The sequence below is a fragment of the Wyeomyia smithii genome, chromosome 1 (assembly GCF_029784165.1).
Source record: "Wyeomyia smithii strain HCP4-BCI-WySm-NY-G18 chromosome 1, ASM2978416v1, whole genome shotgun sequence".
NCBI lineage: Eukaryota > Metazoa > Arthropoda > Insecta > Diptera > Culicidae > Wyeomyia > Wyeomyia smithii.
This window is the reverse complement of record NC_073694.1, coordinates 53,209,702-53,226,902: the sequence shown is the minus strand read 5'-3', so window position 1 is coordinate 53,226,902 and position 17,201 is coordinate 53,209,702. Positions and strand designations below refer to the sequence as shown.

General features: G+C 40.4%; 2 protein-coding genes across 8 annotated transcripts in view; one reads left to right on the top strand and one right to left on the bottom strand.

Annotated features, from left to right (window-relative positions):
* LOC129718634 (glutamine-dependent NAD(+) synthetase) overlaps positions 1–17,201 on the bottom strand; it is a 162,911-nt gene that overhangs the window by 120,337 nt on the left and 25,373 nt on the right. The window lies entirely within an intron of this gene.
* LOC129718631 (cytosolic carboxypeptidase Nna1) overlaps positions 1–17,201 on the top strand; it is a 331,733-nt gene that overhangs the window by 289,497 nt on the left and 25,035 nt on the right. For all 6 annotated transcript variants that reach the window (XM_055669583.1, XM_055669580.1, XM_055669581.1 and 3 more), the window contains 4 exons: positions 11,974–12,126; positions 13,268–13,500; positions 15,447–15,599; positions 15,679–15,979. In XM_055669583.1, the coding sequence (XP_055525558.1) occupies positions 13,430–13,500; positions 15,447–15,599; positions 15,679–15,979 (525 nt within the window). In that variant the 5' untranslated portion in view covers positions 11,974–12,126; positions 13,268–13,429. The remainder of the gene's footprint in view (positions 1–11,973; positions 12,127–13,267; positions 13,501–15,446; positions 15,600–15,678; positions 15,980–17,201) is intronic.

Genomic DNA, 17,201 nt, shown 5'->3' with positions numbered 1-17,201 from the left:
ACTGATAGAGCTGTCAATTTTTTTTTGCTAACTCATGGGTTACTATGATTAATGATGCATGAGTAGTTTCGTCAGTGCGATTAAAGTAAACCCATGAAAAATCGGCAATTTTTGTCCATTTTTCTATCGCAAACGTTACCTACAATTTTACCACAGGCAGAAAGCTAATCAAATAAACCGTTTTGACGGTAAAAATATTATCAATTCCCCACAGAGTGCTCAATTGGAAATTCAATATATTTCTACAGCCAAAACGGTTTGTTTAATTGACAAAGTGTCTTCGGCAAATTTTTAAGTAACAATTTTGTCCTCCTAAAAAAATATGCCCATCGAAAACTTGACAACTTTTCAATAAATGATTTAACAACATTTTGATCATTTTTCAAAGCTGTCATTTTTTACGACAGTTCAAAATTTTGTTGTTGACTTTAGGAAGTTTTTTCTTTCTATTTTTCATTGATTTTTCGACAACTTCTCGGAAGCTCTTGGTAAGCTTGCGTATCAATATGCGGAGCTATGAGAAGTACTCCGACGAAGTCTTTGGAAGCAATCTTTCATTTCCTTCCACTTTACAAGCGGTGCAACTGGAGCCGGTAAAGAATGCCCTAAGGCTGAACCATCACAAAAACTCTAGACAAAAATCTAACAGGACATATTAAAATACTGAAAGATTTTTATATAAACGAACTTATAGCTGGAGCTGGCTAGAAAATAAGCCAAATTCCGAGACTCCCTATAAAATCATTGAGACCGAACGGGAATCTTGGGGAAAAGGAGGTCCAGCCGTTCGACGGGGCTCAATAGGTTCAAAAATTAATAAAGCCGCCGGGGCTGGCATCACCGGGCCAGGAATAAATGAATATATCTCTATGGGAAACCAGCCAACAGTTTTTCAAGCTGATTATTATTACGCAATTATGGAATTTCCATAAGTCTGTCTAAAGAGAAATTACCGACACGCAATTATATGTATCTTCTCCGACAGTCAGGCAGCACTCAAAGCGCTTAAAGCACCTATTTGCAAATGTGTGTAGTGTGAGAATGGTCAATGGATGCGGGATTGCAAGTGGATGCTGTGTACACGGACTTCAAGGCTGCGTTCGATCGTGTAAATTACAACATTCTTCTACGAAAGCTGGATGAACTAGGGCTCTCTGCCATGCTCGAGAGATGGTTTCGTTCGTACCTGACCGACAGAGTTGTATGTGTCAGTCTTGGGTCGTCACATTCTGAGCCATTTACACCGTTTTCTGGAGTGTCGCAAGGAAGCAATCTGGGTCCGCTTTTATTTTCACTATTCATTAACGACGTTGCTACTGTATTACCTCGAGGCTTCTTTTTGCAGACGATGTAAAAATCTTTTTTCTTTTGAAAGATCTTGGCGTAGTTTTGGATAGCCAGCTTACATTCCGGGCACATTATGAAGATGTCATTTTAGGAGTAAACTAGCAGCTGGGATTCATTTTTAGAATTGCCGATGGATTCCGCGATCCACTGTGCATGGAGGCTTTGTACTGCGCCCTGGTACGTTCGATGCGCGAATCAGCGGTTGTCGCTTGGTGTCCGTTCAACAAGGTCTAGATTGATCGCATGGAAGCTGTCCAGAAAAAAAACGTGCGCATCTTCCTTGGCATGATTTATTTTTCCTGTATGGGCTTCCTCACTGCGACCAGAATCGTAGATCTATTGTGCGATATGCCCGGGTGTCTGCTGTATCCCGCACTTCTGTTAATAGCAATACCTCTATTGAGAAGTGGCATGCTTATTATTATTGTTCATCAGTGCTTGTGTGTAATGTGCTACTCTTCCTTACACGCTTACTGTTCTACTATACCGATACTCGTTCCTCTTGCCAAATATCACCAATTATAATTCCCTGGAGAAGTTTCGTCGTGCGTCCTTCTGGCCAGTTTTATTGATAAGAGGGACTTATTTTTTGTTAAGAGGAAGTCACGCAAAGGTATTTGTAGATTCCAGCGTAAAGGAAGGGTAACTGGTGGGGAGCTTGAGAATAAACCCATGCTTAAGTCCTTTTTGACATCGGATGGCCTGATTCTACTAAGATTCGAACCCATGACCATCCGCTTGACAAAGCGGACTCTGTAACCTTGCGGCTACGCAGCTCCCCTTCCTTGGCATGATGCTACGAGGCTCAAACAGTCCACATGAAATGTGGACGGACCTCTATACATTTCATAGATTTGTTGTGCAAAATTGGAGCAAAGATTGTAAGAGGAGAGAAGACACATTGGTTGTTTTAGACTTGAACTTTTGCGTGTATACAAAAGAAGTTAAAAGTTAAATAAACTGTAATTGAGCTCGAAATAGAAAAAAAACTTTTAGAGAAGGAAATGATTTACCAATCACCGAAAAACACCTTTCTAAGCGCTAAAAAAGGCTAGGAATGACTCAAACTTAAGTGTAGAATCGACAAACAATGCTGAAGATTAGAAAGGAATAAGAAATTAAATGTTCTTTAATTAAACTAAGAACTTTTCTGAATGAGAAAATCAAAAGCGCTTGTACAGAAATTAAGGTTAAAGTAGGGAACTATGTAGAAGTCACAACAAGCGTTTAGTTGGTTTCCACCCAACCGTTATGTAAGTTTATCATTTAGGTAGGTCTGACACGAATAGTGTGTTTCTACGAACAATTTCCTCGCCGATGATAAAGGCTGTCCGAGTTTCCCTAATCTTGAGCTATACCAGTGGACTGGCTGCGAATGTAGCTGTCTTCATGTGACCTACAACATTTGCGTAGTACGATAAACCACTGCGGGTCAAGAGGCAATACGAATTCATAATGAAGATAACAACGAGTTTCTAGCGAAAACATCCACCGGCCAACAGCGTAGAATAAATATTTTCACTGGAAATGTATGTAACCATCTGTTCACGAATTTTATCAAATACTGTTTTTCTTAGAATTACGCAGCGCCGGGAAAAAACTACGACCGACGCAAAAAGAAGCATGTCATTAGAACAAATATTCACATCCATTATTTTTTTCCACAGTGGGCGCCAGTGAAAGTTCACTTTAAGTAGAAAATGTTGAAAGAACACTTACCGCCGAAGGTAAAACAGTTCAATAAACTGTTATCAACTTCTTCGCCGTTTTCATCTTCCTACGTAAATATCGCCGCCTTTTCGAATCACGGTCTTAGCCCGCCGCCCAGAAAGTGCTGCCTAGCGTGAAACTTCCTGTTCGAAATGGTTAGCCCATTGTTTTAATTACGAATTGCTCCGTCGTTCGTCGGGGAAAAAAACTTTCACTTCGAAGTCCTGACTGTTGGGGGCGCAGATAAGGAGGATTTTATTTTCTCTACTACCACCTCATCGCATAAAGTTATACCTGTACCGGCACTAAAACCCACCCGTCATTGATATTTCGACGTTTTTTCTTTCTCGACATAATTTGACTAATGTGTTCGGAATATATTTCCTTGTGTAATTAAACGAAATTCTGCTGCCTCCCGCCGTGATTATAATCTGAACCGTTCGCGTGTGCTTTCGAAAGTATGTAACGAAACAGGACCGGGTGAGCTTGCTTCGGAATTATATGAAATTATCAGCTACAGACAGGTTCAAATGGGTATTACCTTTTTTCGTATCGCCCGCTCGGAAAGCGACAATGGCATGTAATGCAATTTAAAAGTGAAGCTTATATTCGGCTCACGGTTCATTATCATTGGCGAGTCACTTAAACGGTTCATAAAATTAAATTACCATTGAAATTGTGATGATTGCTTCATTGTGATCCTTGTTTTCCTCGCGTCGAAAAAAAGTCAATACAGGCATTTTATCTTTTCCCATGGTTCACCAAATTAAATTAAGTGATTTCTTGCCCGGTGGACATAAAAAATAATTTGCATTCATTTTCAGCTGATTAAGTGACCGTCGTAAAATGCGGTTTTTATGGAGGATTCCGCTACTTTGAACATTTAATACCTGTTTAATGTACACCACCAAGCTGATGAAACGATTTGATGTTTGGCGTGTATTGGGTTCGCCACAGAAAGTAGAATCAAAAGGCACAATTGATCGGCGTGCAGCCAAACCGAACCAAGCGCCAAAAACATTATTTCGAGTAATCGTCGTTCAAAGGTAGTCCACCCTAAGATTTTCTGAAAGCTGCTACAGAGAATTTTTGTTATAACATCATTATGAACTAATCAAGTGATATCATATATTTATGAAAGATAGATTATTAATTTCCACGTAGACTGGTTTAACTATATTTTTCAAAACATGGAAGATGGTCTGGTCGCATGCCGACCAATTATTATGTAAGAAATTTGCAGAACAGAATCCTACAATAGAATCCCAGAGAGGCGAGTTGTGAAAACCTTTATTTTGGTTTTCAAAAAAAAAAAACAATAAAAAATATACGGCTATTCTGAGTTTAACTTGTTATTTCTGTTTGGCCTTTAGAAGGGATTTTTAATAATTCTGAAGGTTTGGGATCAGTTTTCACCTAACATGTGCAATAATTGTTGGCTTTTTCTTGCCGCACTATCAGTAGTAAAAAATAAAAATATTTACTTGGCTTGATATAGCTTGTCACCGCTATAGGTCATCAAGTGTGGGCAAAAAGGTTTTACGGTATCAAAATATGGCGCAAAACTGTTACAAAGTAGAAAACGCGTAAGAAAACCTAATCCTCTAAATCACTGTAGACACGTTTCACGTTGGGGTTTGGGGTTTTACCCCAAATATATTCTGTTAGCAAAAACGTACAGAACGAGTAATTTTTTTTACAATTGTAATCATTTTCTCACTATACGAAAACAAAAGAAATCCTAATCAAAATTCACAGCACAAGCCCATGTCAGTTTTCAAACAAGAGAAGATCGCTTTTAAGGCCACAAATATTTGCAATATAATATTTCAAAAATCAAAAATTTAAAAAAATAGAAATTTTGTCCCAATTTTGAAAAGATTGATTAGTATGTTATCCATTTCCGTATGCCCTGGTCTAACGTTTTAGAAGCGGCATATAACGTCCGAAGCAGGGCGAGCGGTAGCCCTATTGCGAATCAAGGCATCGTGATCTTCGTTAAGCAACATGCTTGAGTTAAGACGATAATAAATAGTTTGGAGAAAGTTGCCACAGTTCATGAATATATAAAGAATACATTGGTCGACAGAATTGAAAAAAAATTGGCCTGAAGCTCTAACTGGGAAAATGAAAAACTAAAGCTTTTTAAGAGTTTCTGTGAGTTTTGGTGCCGTTAACCGCCGCGGAAGTGCGTCAAAATGTGGCAGAGTAATTGTTGCCCGGGTTCGCCGTTACTCCGTTTACTTACAAGAAAACTGCATCGAAGTTGACTATGAAAAAAAAAAAACTCTTAAAATTAGTTTTCCCGATAGCAGAAATATACATATGAATCACGTTAACTGACCAGTAATCTATACATATAAAAAAAGAATTCTGTCTGTCTGATCCATATAGGCTCGGAAACTACTGGACCGATCGACATAAAAATTTGTATGTAGAGGTATTTGAGGTCGAGGAAGGTTCTTGTGATAGTTTGAGACCCCTCCCTCCCCTGGAAGGGAGGACTCCCATACAAATGAAACACAAATTTCTGCATAACCCTAGAACTAATCTAGCAAATTTCTGTGGTAGTTTAATACCCCTCCCTGCTCCGGAAGAAGTGAGGGCTCCCATACAAACGAGACACAAATATCTGTATAACTCGAGGTTTTTTCAAGCAAGTAGAATCAAATTTGGCGTGAATCAAATTTGGTGATTCACAAGAGAATGAAATATTTCTGTGGTAGATCGACACCCCTCCCTTTCATAGAAGGGGGGCTTCCAAACAAATGAAACACACATTTCTTCATAACTCATAAATTAATCAAGTAAATGGAACCAAATTTGGCACGCGGAGGTTTTTGGGGGAAAAAATGTTTCTATGGTGGTTTCACACTTCTCCCTTATCTGGAAGGGGAGCTTCCATTCAAATGAAGCACAAATTTTTGCATGACTCCAGAATTATTTGAGGGCAAAAAATATTTTCATGGAGGTTCGATACCCCTCTGGAAGGGAGGGGTCCCATACAAATAAAATACAAATAACGAATAAAATAATTTCAACACAGCTTAAGAACTAATCAAGCAAACTGAACCAAATTTGGCATCAGAACATTTTTGGGGACAAAAAATGCTTTCATAGTGGTTCTACACCCCACCCTCTTCGAAAGGGAGAGATTCCATGTATGTGAAACACAAATTTCTGCACAACTCGAGACCTAATCGAGCAAATGGAACCAAATTTTGCATGTGAAGGTTATTGGGGGTGAAAAATGTTTCTATGATGATTTGACATCCCTTCTCACTTTGGAAGGAGGGGTGGGGGGCTGAAAAACAACCGAAAGTGACCAAATACCACCAAATATGGGCTCGTAACCGTGATAATGCATAGAAGCCAAAATTCAACCTCAGACACTATTTTGAATTCTAAGATGGCGATTTCCGGTTTCTGGGAAATAGCCCAAAATGACCGAATATCACCCGGCACCAGAAAAACGCTCAGAGGCCAGAAACCGACTCAACATGCCATCTTGAAATCCAAGTTGACGACGTCCTGTTTCTGAAAAAGTAGGAGGTTGTATCCAAGACACGACCGCATAAATGACGTAGAACTACGTACACTATTAACAAATGCATTGAGTGTTTCATTACCCTAGTAACACAACTGGTTTTATCAAAGTTTCATAGCGCTTTTTTGGCTGTATTGAGCGCTATAAAACTTTGATAAAACCAATATTTTTACTTGGGTAATGAGTTATAATGTCTACTAATGAAGGGTTGTGAATTTCGTGAACCGGATTCAGCAGTTAGCAGAACGTGGCGAGTTAAAAACCATACACAGCACACACACACAAATCATACCATATCATAGACACACACACATCATACCATATCATACAGACACATACACATCATACCATATCATACAGACACACACACATCATACCATATCATCATACCATAAACACATCATACCATATCATCATACCATAAACACATCATTCCACATCAACTCACCATATCATACACACATCATACCATATAATACACACACAGCAAGCAAGCGACCAATCAGAGGACGTTATTTTTATTTCAACAAGGCTTGACAATTTTCAATAGTGCAATAGTTCGTAGATTATAAAACATTTTTCTGCATTTGGGCAGATGCGTGTATAATTTTCCAATCGATTGCTGCAAGAATGAAGAAAATCGGTTGAAAACCAACCGACCTATAAGCATTTGAAAAGGGACAAATTTCGTCCCAGTTTTTTAGTTTGCATCTCTGTGTGGTATGCTAAAGTAAAACGTAGTTCTACGTCAAAACAGTGGAAAGTGACCAAATACCACAAAATCTGGGTATTTCTGTATTCATGATGATGCACAGAAGCCAAAACTCCGGTTTTTGGAACCGAAGACTTCTTTTTCTGGAAATCATCTGAACATTACCGAATGTCATCCAATATGGGTATTTTTAGAATCGAAGTGATGTACAAAAGCTGAAAGGCAAAGATGTTTTCATTTCTATAAAACCAATCATTAAAAATGATTTTTCTTTTGAGTTTGAACGTATACAATGTACGATTCGTTATGCATTTGCAAATTATGTAGGTGAAATCAATTTAGATTGTTTGATATCATTTGAATAAAAAAAGCGAACGGAACGAAGTTTGCCGAGAAATCTAGTCACTTATAAATGACAAAATTTTTTAGTACGTAAAAGCGCTTTACACTGACTTCAGTAAGGCATTTGCAGGTTGGAAAAGAGACGAAATATTAGCAAGAATTTTGCTGTTTGGAGACCTTGTTAACCTCTGCATCTCCACAACGGTAACAGAAAAGAATTTTTTGTTAGTAAGAAAGGGTTCGTTGGAACAGGATTCACCTTGATAAGTGATGCGATCATACATATATTTTATATCCATCTCTTTTTAGCTATGTCCGGTTTATTCCCTGTTCAGCCGGCTGATTAGAGATGTACAATGCGGTGATTTATATTTGGTACCAGTTTAGACCAACAGATAGTAAAATACAGTTGCGGCCACTTTTCGATAGAACAAAAATTTGTTCAACTTCTTAATTTGAGATTGATTGTTAACATGTAACATGTCAACAGAGTGGTCATTATGTTTCGGACAAAATTTCAACATAGCTTTGAAGTTTGATTTTTTGAAATTTTTGAATTCAGGTTTTTGAGAGAATGCGCCCTTCAGACTTGAAAACTATAAAACTATTTTGTAAAGCTTGCTTCCGATAGTATAAGAACAAAAACAGTTGCGTGTATTTCAATTATTTATCATTGAATTCAAGATCTTTTTGTACACAAATGTAGCATTTTCTTCATACTTTTGAGAAAAAACAGGTATTCTACGGTATTTTTCTATATTTCGATGCTTCGGAGAAATCGTTTTCTGCCGATCTTTCGCACGCTTCTGGGAATTACGCTTATACAGTGCCTCTACAATTATGGCTCAGGCACAATTATGGGTCACTTTCACGCAAATACGTCACGGAACTGTACAATTTTCATTACACTGGTGTTTTTTTATAACTCAGTTGTAACCCTTTTTATACGATTGATGAAATTATTGTGATGTTCGTACAAATTCTCAATATATTCGTTTATTTCCTAAACGGAACTGCTTTCTGCTGTTTATTTACTAAACGGAAAATCTCATCTGCCGCCTGTATGTCACCGGTACGGTCTTGGAATGAAAATGACGGTAAAATGTCCGAATGGTACCTTATATATCAAGGTTTCGTCAGTTACTTGGAAAAAGGGCGGAGCGCAGCAGAATAGAAAATGACAGGAAGAGTAAATTATTTTTGAAAACTGCCTGGTCGCGGTCACAATGAAAAGAAAAAAAGCGAAAACGCGATTATATGCTTATTTGCATGGCTTTAGCACCTGGCGTCCTTATGTTACCGGTACGGTTTTGGAATGAAAATGATGGTAAAATGTTGGAATGGTACCTTTCATAAATTTCCAGTAAGCATGGTGTGTGTACTAGAGCGAGTAAAACAACGACAACAACAAATCGTTCCGAAGTCATGTCGGTTGTATACTTTAGTGTCGGCTGTGCTTGGGTGGTGATTGGTTTGCTCGGTATCATTTTATATATTCGAATTGATGCACTTAACTTCAAGATAGACGTAGTCATAGGACTATACGGATAAAAGTATCCGTCACAGTATCGAAGGATTTCTTGCACTTTTCCTTTAATACTGTGTACTCCGCCTAATGCATCGTTCGGCCATCTTATTTCACCAGGCCTTCGTTTGATTAATATCTTTGACCTTTTCCTTTGACTTGAATCTCCTCTTCATACTTTATTCTTTATTATTTATTTGTAAAAAATTCATCTGACAAAAACAGCCTTGATGAATCTGCACTTGTCAAGTTGCCCAGTTTTTCTTAATAGTGCGGAACTGGGGGCATTTGGATGGATTAAGGTCTTTCGAAACAAACTGGACCCCTTTCTCTGCATACCATTCTTGAACGACTTTGCTGTGATGACAGCTCGCCAAATCTGGCCAAAACATCACAGGATGGTCACGGGATCAAAAATTCGTTTTGGAAACACTCTTTTTAGTACAGTTCCGACGTCATCGTCTTATTTGTAACGAAAACTTCCGTTCTCTGCCACAGCTGCAAGTGCCCTGCCACATCATGAATGTTCGTGCAAATTTGTCGGCTAAAACAAACTTGAAATTTGCCCGAAGTCAACCTTGACATAAGTTTCATCGTCCATCAGAAGACAACCGTCGAACTTGGTCAGCACCTAGTCGTAAAGCTTCCGAGCACGGATTTCGGTCACACTATTCTGTTTTATGGACTCGATACGACTTGATTCCTTTCCGGAGTGGAATTCTCATCACGGTTCTATGGGCAGCACCGAATTATCTGTCCAAATCGCGGTCTAAAAGATTGGGATTCCTCTTGATGGTCTTCAAAATCTTACCACGCAGTTTCCGGTTGATAGTTCCACTCCGATGATTAGCTTGAGGCTTCCGAATTGTCGTCAATGTTTCCTTTTACCGTTCGATGACGCACAATACGGTATATCTGGGCAATTTTAGCTGTTAAGCTAGCCTATATGCAGACCACAATGGATTTTCCAAATAACAGTGCACAATTTGTTCCCTTCTTTCTGCTTCCATGTTGATTGCATTTAAAATACAGTCGTTTTGCGGAATGTCAAAAATACATAGGTGCCGCTGATAAAATTACCGTTACGTGGGCGCCAAGAACTTCCAAATTCCTCCACCAGCAGCGCCACAAAATGAGCAAAAGTTTGTTCCAATTCTATATGAAGCAAGTTTTATTAGGTATTTCTAGCTTCCAGCTAGTTCTACACTATGTTGCGAGTTCTGTGTTGGCTCCAGTTATATCTAAAAAACAGTACGCTTTAAAAACGATCTTTCAACATTTAAGTCCACTTCTTTTCATTTTGTATGTAAATGTCATTTCCCTCATACTAAAAAAAAAAAAATTATTTGAGTTTACGAAGATGACGAAGATATATTTATGTTATCCGTTTGTTATAATCGTTCGATCGGGGAACACTTAAACTCCAGCATAAGTAAAGCAAATAGTCTAGCATTAAGCCGATTATCCACGATTTTTAGGACCCGCTCGCTATCGAAGTATTGATTATTACATATGTAAAACCCAGTAGTTTGTAGCGGGCCTAAAACGCCACACTCCTAAATCTCCGTATCTTCAACCAACTGGCTTTAGCGTCACCTCGAAGAGGGCCACTTGTCCGGCCAAAAATTCCGCCTCAGGACGGGTCAGGGTAATAAGCTGGGAGAAACGAGAAGGCACATGCACTAATCTAAGGTACTCCTTCTCGAACGACGCTATAAACATCAAGTGAATATTACTTCAGAAAATTCCGAAATCTCCAACACCGTACTCGTGATTTTTCATCACTGGACCAACTCTGTACAATCAGATTACCGTCCAGCTTACAGAAATAAGAGTGTGGGGATCGTTACCCAGGCAGTCCACCTGGAGTACCAACATAAATAAAATATGGAGTACCAAAATAAATATAAATAAAACAAGATACCTGGAAATCAACTAAAGAGACACGAGAGACACATAAAACTTGCTGATAATTGGAGGGAAAATCCCGGTGAGGTAATTAACCTCATATGGAATGCGTTGCCTAACTGGGATAAATGTATAATGTAATAAGGACATCAACTGAACCTGCTCGTAAGCTCAACTGAACCTGCTCGAATAAGTTGGGACATTCCCATGCCCGGATTAAAGGGGGGCGAAGGGGGCAAATGCCCCGGGCCTTTCGACACGAGGGGCCACCCTAGTCTTGGGTCAGACGTAAGACAGAGTGGAGACCTTTTTTTTGCTCGTCACCTTCCAGCGAAACGTTAAATCATTTCAACTAAATTTTTAAGAAAAGAAGGCTCCACGAAAATTGCTGTCCCGGGCCCCCCAGCTTCTAAAGCCGGCCCTGGGCATACCACAATAGATCAAATAATGGTAGCAGTCGTTCAGCCTCCGACAAGGGATGAAATGGCCCACTAGTGGGTACAACGGATCGGCGGAAAATCAGCAATATAAATCAGAGATTTTTGCCATTCTCAAAGAAGAATATTTTCAGTGGCGACTCGTGGCTGTTGAACCTACCTGTTCAACTAAAAGTTCTGAAAATCAGAGTTTGGAGAAGTAACTACAATTTAATCCGCGAATAAAAGCAAGTAATTCCCTATGTTACTACTTAAAAATAAAACTACAAAATAAGAAAATAAGAGCGTGAATTTGGATTTTAGATTCATGTTTTGCCTGACGTCCAAACGTGCATTGCACAGGTTGCACCTATGGACGAGTCGCCCCTGAATATTTTATACACTATTTTGTAAAAAAAACTCTATTGACTAACGTTTGTTCTTCAACATTTATTTTTTCTCGCAGGCCCTGGAGGAACGCATCTACCACATCAACTATGCTCCCGAATCGCCAGAACCTTACTATCAACCCACGGGGAAAGAGCTCCAGCCCCGGCCCGTTGGCGAAGAGAACGGAGTAATCCTTTTTAACTACAATCCAACCAGTGCCGTTCATTATGTAAGTTATATTTACCAAACAACAACTGCAGGATATTTTTCACACATGTCCCACCTCCCATCAATATCCGTTTCGTCTCGATTGTGCGTTGTGCCGATCTAATGCTTTTGCGTGGAACACTAATCAAGCAACGTTTAGGAGTGTCGGTTCTCTAAAAAAATCTTTCTTTTGCCACAAAACCCCTTTCTTTTCCACTTATCAACACACTCTCACACCAAAGACCCCGCCCAGTTCGCTCAGCTCGTCGCCGCCTCTGCTATCCCTGCTACCTCAAACTCCCGACGACTTTTACCATTGTTCTGCCACTAACGACTGTCACCTGCTGCTACAAGAATTAGCTTTGGAGTGCGTTCAATATCTTTTTCGAGAAGATTCCGCTGAATTCCACTTTCCTGCTACTGTCGATTTGAACGGTGATGCTGATTATAATCAAGAAATAATCGATGAACTCGCTCTAATTACCGATCAAGTTAGCCAGAGCGGTTCGGATGCAAGTAACACTTTCCCATTCGCACAGGACTACTTCTCGGACCGGTCGTTCACAAGTCCAGATTCGTACGATTCGCTGTGGCGTTACAATGGTGTTCGTCGAAGCGACAATGATGACGATGAAGATTCACACAGTAATTCTACAAGTAGTAGCTCCAAAGATGGGAATGTACTTCGTTATGACGCTAGCGAGTATGATGATGAAATAACGTACGAAGAAATTAACGATGAATCCGAGATTTTTACTCGGGATCAACTGGCCAAACTGGCCTTAGAGCAATTGCAAAGTGAATCGGAGATACTGAATAAGGAGGTCAGCCATTCTGACCCATGTCCAAATCTTCCCGAGGAACTGCCACTGGCGTACGCAGTTAGTAGTGATGAGTGCAGTGCAGAACCCAGTCTTCCCCGGATTCGCAGCTGCGACAGCAGCCACAGCTTCTACGCCAGCGAGCCGGAATCCGACAACGACTCGGAAGGCGAGCAGAGCAAACATGACGGGAACGACGAACCGCCACTCCTTCACATACACCACACTCGAGACGGCAACGGCAACGACGACGCCGACGCCGACGAAAACAACAACAACAAGCACACTTTCTCGTCTTCCACCGATAGCTCACCGACTCCTATCGTTCATCCTGTTCCGCAGTATACCCGCTCTACGGTGGGCGGATCCAAGGCGCAACCAACGGCACACCCGAATGCGTTCGAACCGGACGATCTGATCTTCGAGTCGCGCTTCGAAAGTGGCAACCTCGGCCGGGCCATCAAGATAACGCCGACCTACTACGAGCTGTACCTGCGGCCGGATATGTACACCAATCGGCACACGCAGTGGTTCTACTTCCGGGTGAAGAACACCAAGGCCAAGGTGATTTACAGGTGAGTGGGGGAGTTTATTTGCCTTTTAAATTCAACTATTGATAGTTGTTTGTAATATTCTATAACCGGTCTATTAAAACCGGCCTAGGTCTATATTAATGGGTCAAACACCATAGTGGACCACACCGAAAAACGTTCGTTAACGCAAAAAAGACACGGTTTCGGGCGAACAAGTGCAGTTTATTACTTTCCCGTTCTAAAAATAATTCTCACACGGTCGCTGCAGAAACGCACGATTTATTTTCCACCTCGACACAGGGAGCGCGTTTGTCCAGCCTTCGTGTGTGTGTGCGTTAGTATGACATCATTAAAAGCTGATACATGTTTGCCCGGAGGGCAACCTCCTCTTCACTATGCAACTCTTCAACGTACTGTAAATATTATGATTTTAAAACCACTTGTTGATGGTCGGTTTGATAAAAAGCAAAATAAAACTCACAAACTTTCTGTTTCAAAAATTCATTAGCATCAGCATGTACAGATCGATTTTGCTTTTAGAAGCGATTACAAACAACAGCTGCGAGGGTAATGCTGCAGGATGTTTAAGAATTGATGGTAAAAAAACTTCTGTTGCTGCTGTTGTTGCCTAAGTGCTTAGTTTCTTGGAAACATGAGTACAATTTTTTTGTTCGCTCGAAAACTTTACCCATCATGCGACGCTAACCGATCTCGCAAACTCTCTCGTGAAGATGTTTGTTATGTAGTAAAGTTTTGACGCAGCTGATGTGTTTGACAGAATGTTCTATTCAATTCACTTTAAACTTTTGCTTCATAACTTACGCGGAAGAAACGCTACAACTGGCGAGGGGTGGGCAGGCTGTAATCTCTTGATAGCAATCGAAGCGATATAGGAAATTAAACACACAAAATCACTGCCTAGGTGAGTTTGTTATTTTGTTGTTAAGAACACATGTACAAAAAAAAAACTTTTTTCAAAACGAGAAAATTCTTCCAAAATCAACTGCGATTTTTCCGAGCCCAACATCGACATGGCAAACGTTGGATAGAATTTCAAATGAGTTATTTTCATCCGTACCGTCAAAATAAGGCCGTATAAATTCACACTCGTCTCGCTCGGATATGACCAAGTCATATACTACAAATTGTAGAACTTTTCCGTTCCACGCTCAGTTCCACACGCTCACTGCTCCCGACAGCTGCTGTTGGATTGAAATAATTTATACGCCACCTTTAGGCGGAGGGCCGCGTGGACCCATTTATCAACAACAGACAGCCGCCCGAACGTAGCAGCAGCCGCGTTATTCACAGAAGGAGGTAGAGCTTTCCTTAGTCGACGAGTTGATTAAATCAGCAGGAGACCGAAGATCCATTCTGCGATGGTGAGTGGTTAACGCACGCACACACGCCCGGGTGGATTCACGCATTTTTTCTCAGCCTTCAATCCTGTAGTGCAATTTGCATACAAGAAATAGATATTAAAAAGATCCACTATGAAAGAGCGAAAATGAAGTCCTGGCAGGCAGTTTCTGTTATCGGTTTCGAGTCATAACTCAATTTTTCGCTGCATAATCAAACGATAAATATAGTTAAAATGCACAAAAAATTGAGATTTTTTTCGCAGCAGATGCTTACGTTTAATAAATTTGCTTCTATGTAAAAGAACACCAAATCATAATTAGTTTGATCTGCACATTTTTGGTGGTGCTCTCCGTTTGTTTTACAGCAAAGCGAAGGTTGCATTTTTTGCCTTCAAACGATTGCCTGCGGACCGGTAATTATGTTTGACGGTGCGAGTTGCGAAGAGTACAGAAAAAAGCCCATTCATCATCGCTACGACCTGAACTGGAGGGAGCTTGAGTAAATTTGCGTTCCGAAGTCGTTTCGATTTTTTTCCCATGATCAAAATAACAGTTTGGTGATGTGGAAGCTTTGTTTTGCGTTTGCTTTCTATGTTTATTCATCAACGGGTTTAATTTTCTCGACAGGTTCTCGATCATTAACCTGACCAAACCGGACAGCTTGTACAAGGAGGGTATGCGTCCGCTGATGTACTCCACCTCGGATGCCGAGTATAATCACGTGGGATGGCAGCGATGCGGTGAAAACATTTCCTACTTTCGTAATGATAGTGATAACGGGTAAGTTATGGTGCAGTGTGGAACAATCGAACTGGAAAATAATCTACTTTTCGGGCACTTTGGCGCATCTGTTTGGCAGGTACAACCACGGCAGCTACCATCACCGGCCAGCTGACGACGACGATGACGATTACATCGGAAATAGTTCGTTCACGCTATCGTTCAACATCGAGTTCCGATTCGATGGCGATACGGTTTACTTTGCGCACAGCTACCCGTACACTTATTCCGATCTGCAGGACTACCTGATGTGCATACAGCGGAATCCGGTCAAGTCCAAGTTCTGTAAGTTGCGGCTGCTGTGCCGTTCGCTGGCCGGCAACAACGTTTACTATCTCACGGTGACGGCGCCGTCGACGCACGAAGACGACAATCAGAAGGTAAGTGCTCTAGCAGAAATACCAGTTCGAACTTGCATTTCCTATCGCCATGGAGTCTTACCTGTAAAGGAATGAAGCAAAAGCTAATGATTAGACTAATTTTGTTTTTTTTATTATCATGTTTAGAAGGCATGTTGTATCTTGTGGACCCTGCCACTTAATTTTTTATATGGAAACAAAGAAAGAAAATTATTTTTGCACAATGTTTCCCATATCAATTATTTTTATACGTGATCATAATATAAAATAGAGCTAAACGTTTTTGTGAATTAATTTACATCTTTGAAAGGGTGGCATAGCGTGACCGGGTGACACCCGGGGGGCGAAAAATTTGAGTGTCACCCCTTTCCCCCTGGGTGTCACCCCCACCAGGTTGCAGTGGAATCATCTTGTTATCAAAAATCGTGGGAGTTAGCACGCTCGTTTTCCATTGCACTAAATCTAAATCTCATCTTTGAGAAATTTATACAATTTTCGAGGGTTACAGCTCGACCTTCACCTAATTGATAAAATTCTCCAATTTAAAACACCTGGGGCGGACCGCCCCCTCCGCTCCCCCCACGCTACATTAGTGGTCTATGCATAAGGGTCAATAACTAACGCGCCTAATGCGCCCGCGAGAGTTTATTTTAGAAGTTAAATATCAATTTTGAAACAATTATTTGCAGCGAGAACACTTTTCAAAATGGTCTGTTAGCATTTCTATTCATATTTTGGTTTGTATTGTTCTTTGAAATCTAAGACTTTTAGTTTCCAGAAAACAGCCTAAAATGCCACGTACTATCCAATATGTGTATTTCCAGCAACGGGATGATGCCCCAAAGCCGGAAATCGTTCTCACAATCCATGTTGAAATCTAGGGTGGCGGCTTCCGATTTCTGAAGAACAGTTTGAAGTTGCCTCAAAAGCCAAGCATAAACTTCAGACGTCATTTTGAAATCCCAGATGGTGACTTCTGGTTTCTATAAAACAACGCAAAATAGCCAAATACACCCCACTATGAGTATTTTCGACAGCCGGAGGCCAGAAGTCGACATCAAGCTGGCGACTTCTGGTATCAAAAAAACAGCATGAGATGACCTCAAAAAGGAGGTCTGAAGTGAATGAGTTTATAGAAGGTCGATTGCCTTATCAAATAATGACCTCAAATATTGATAATACCATCCAACAACAATGTTTTCTAAGCTGTGATGATATCCACAGGCCGGAAACCAGTTACAGA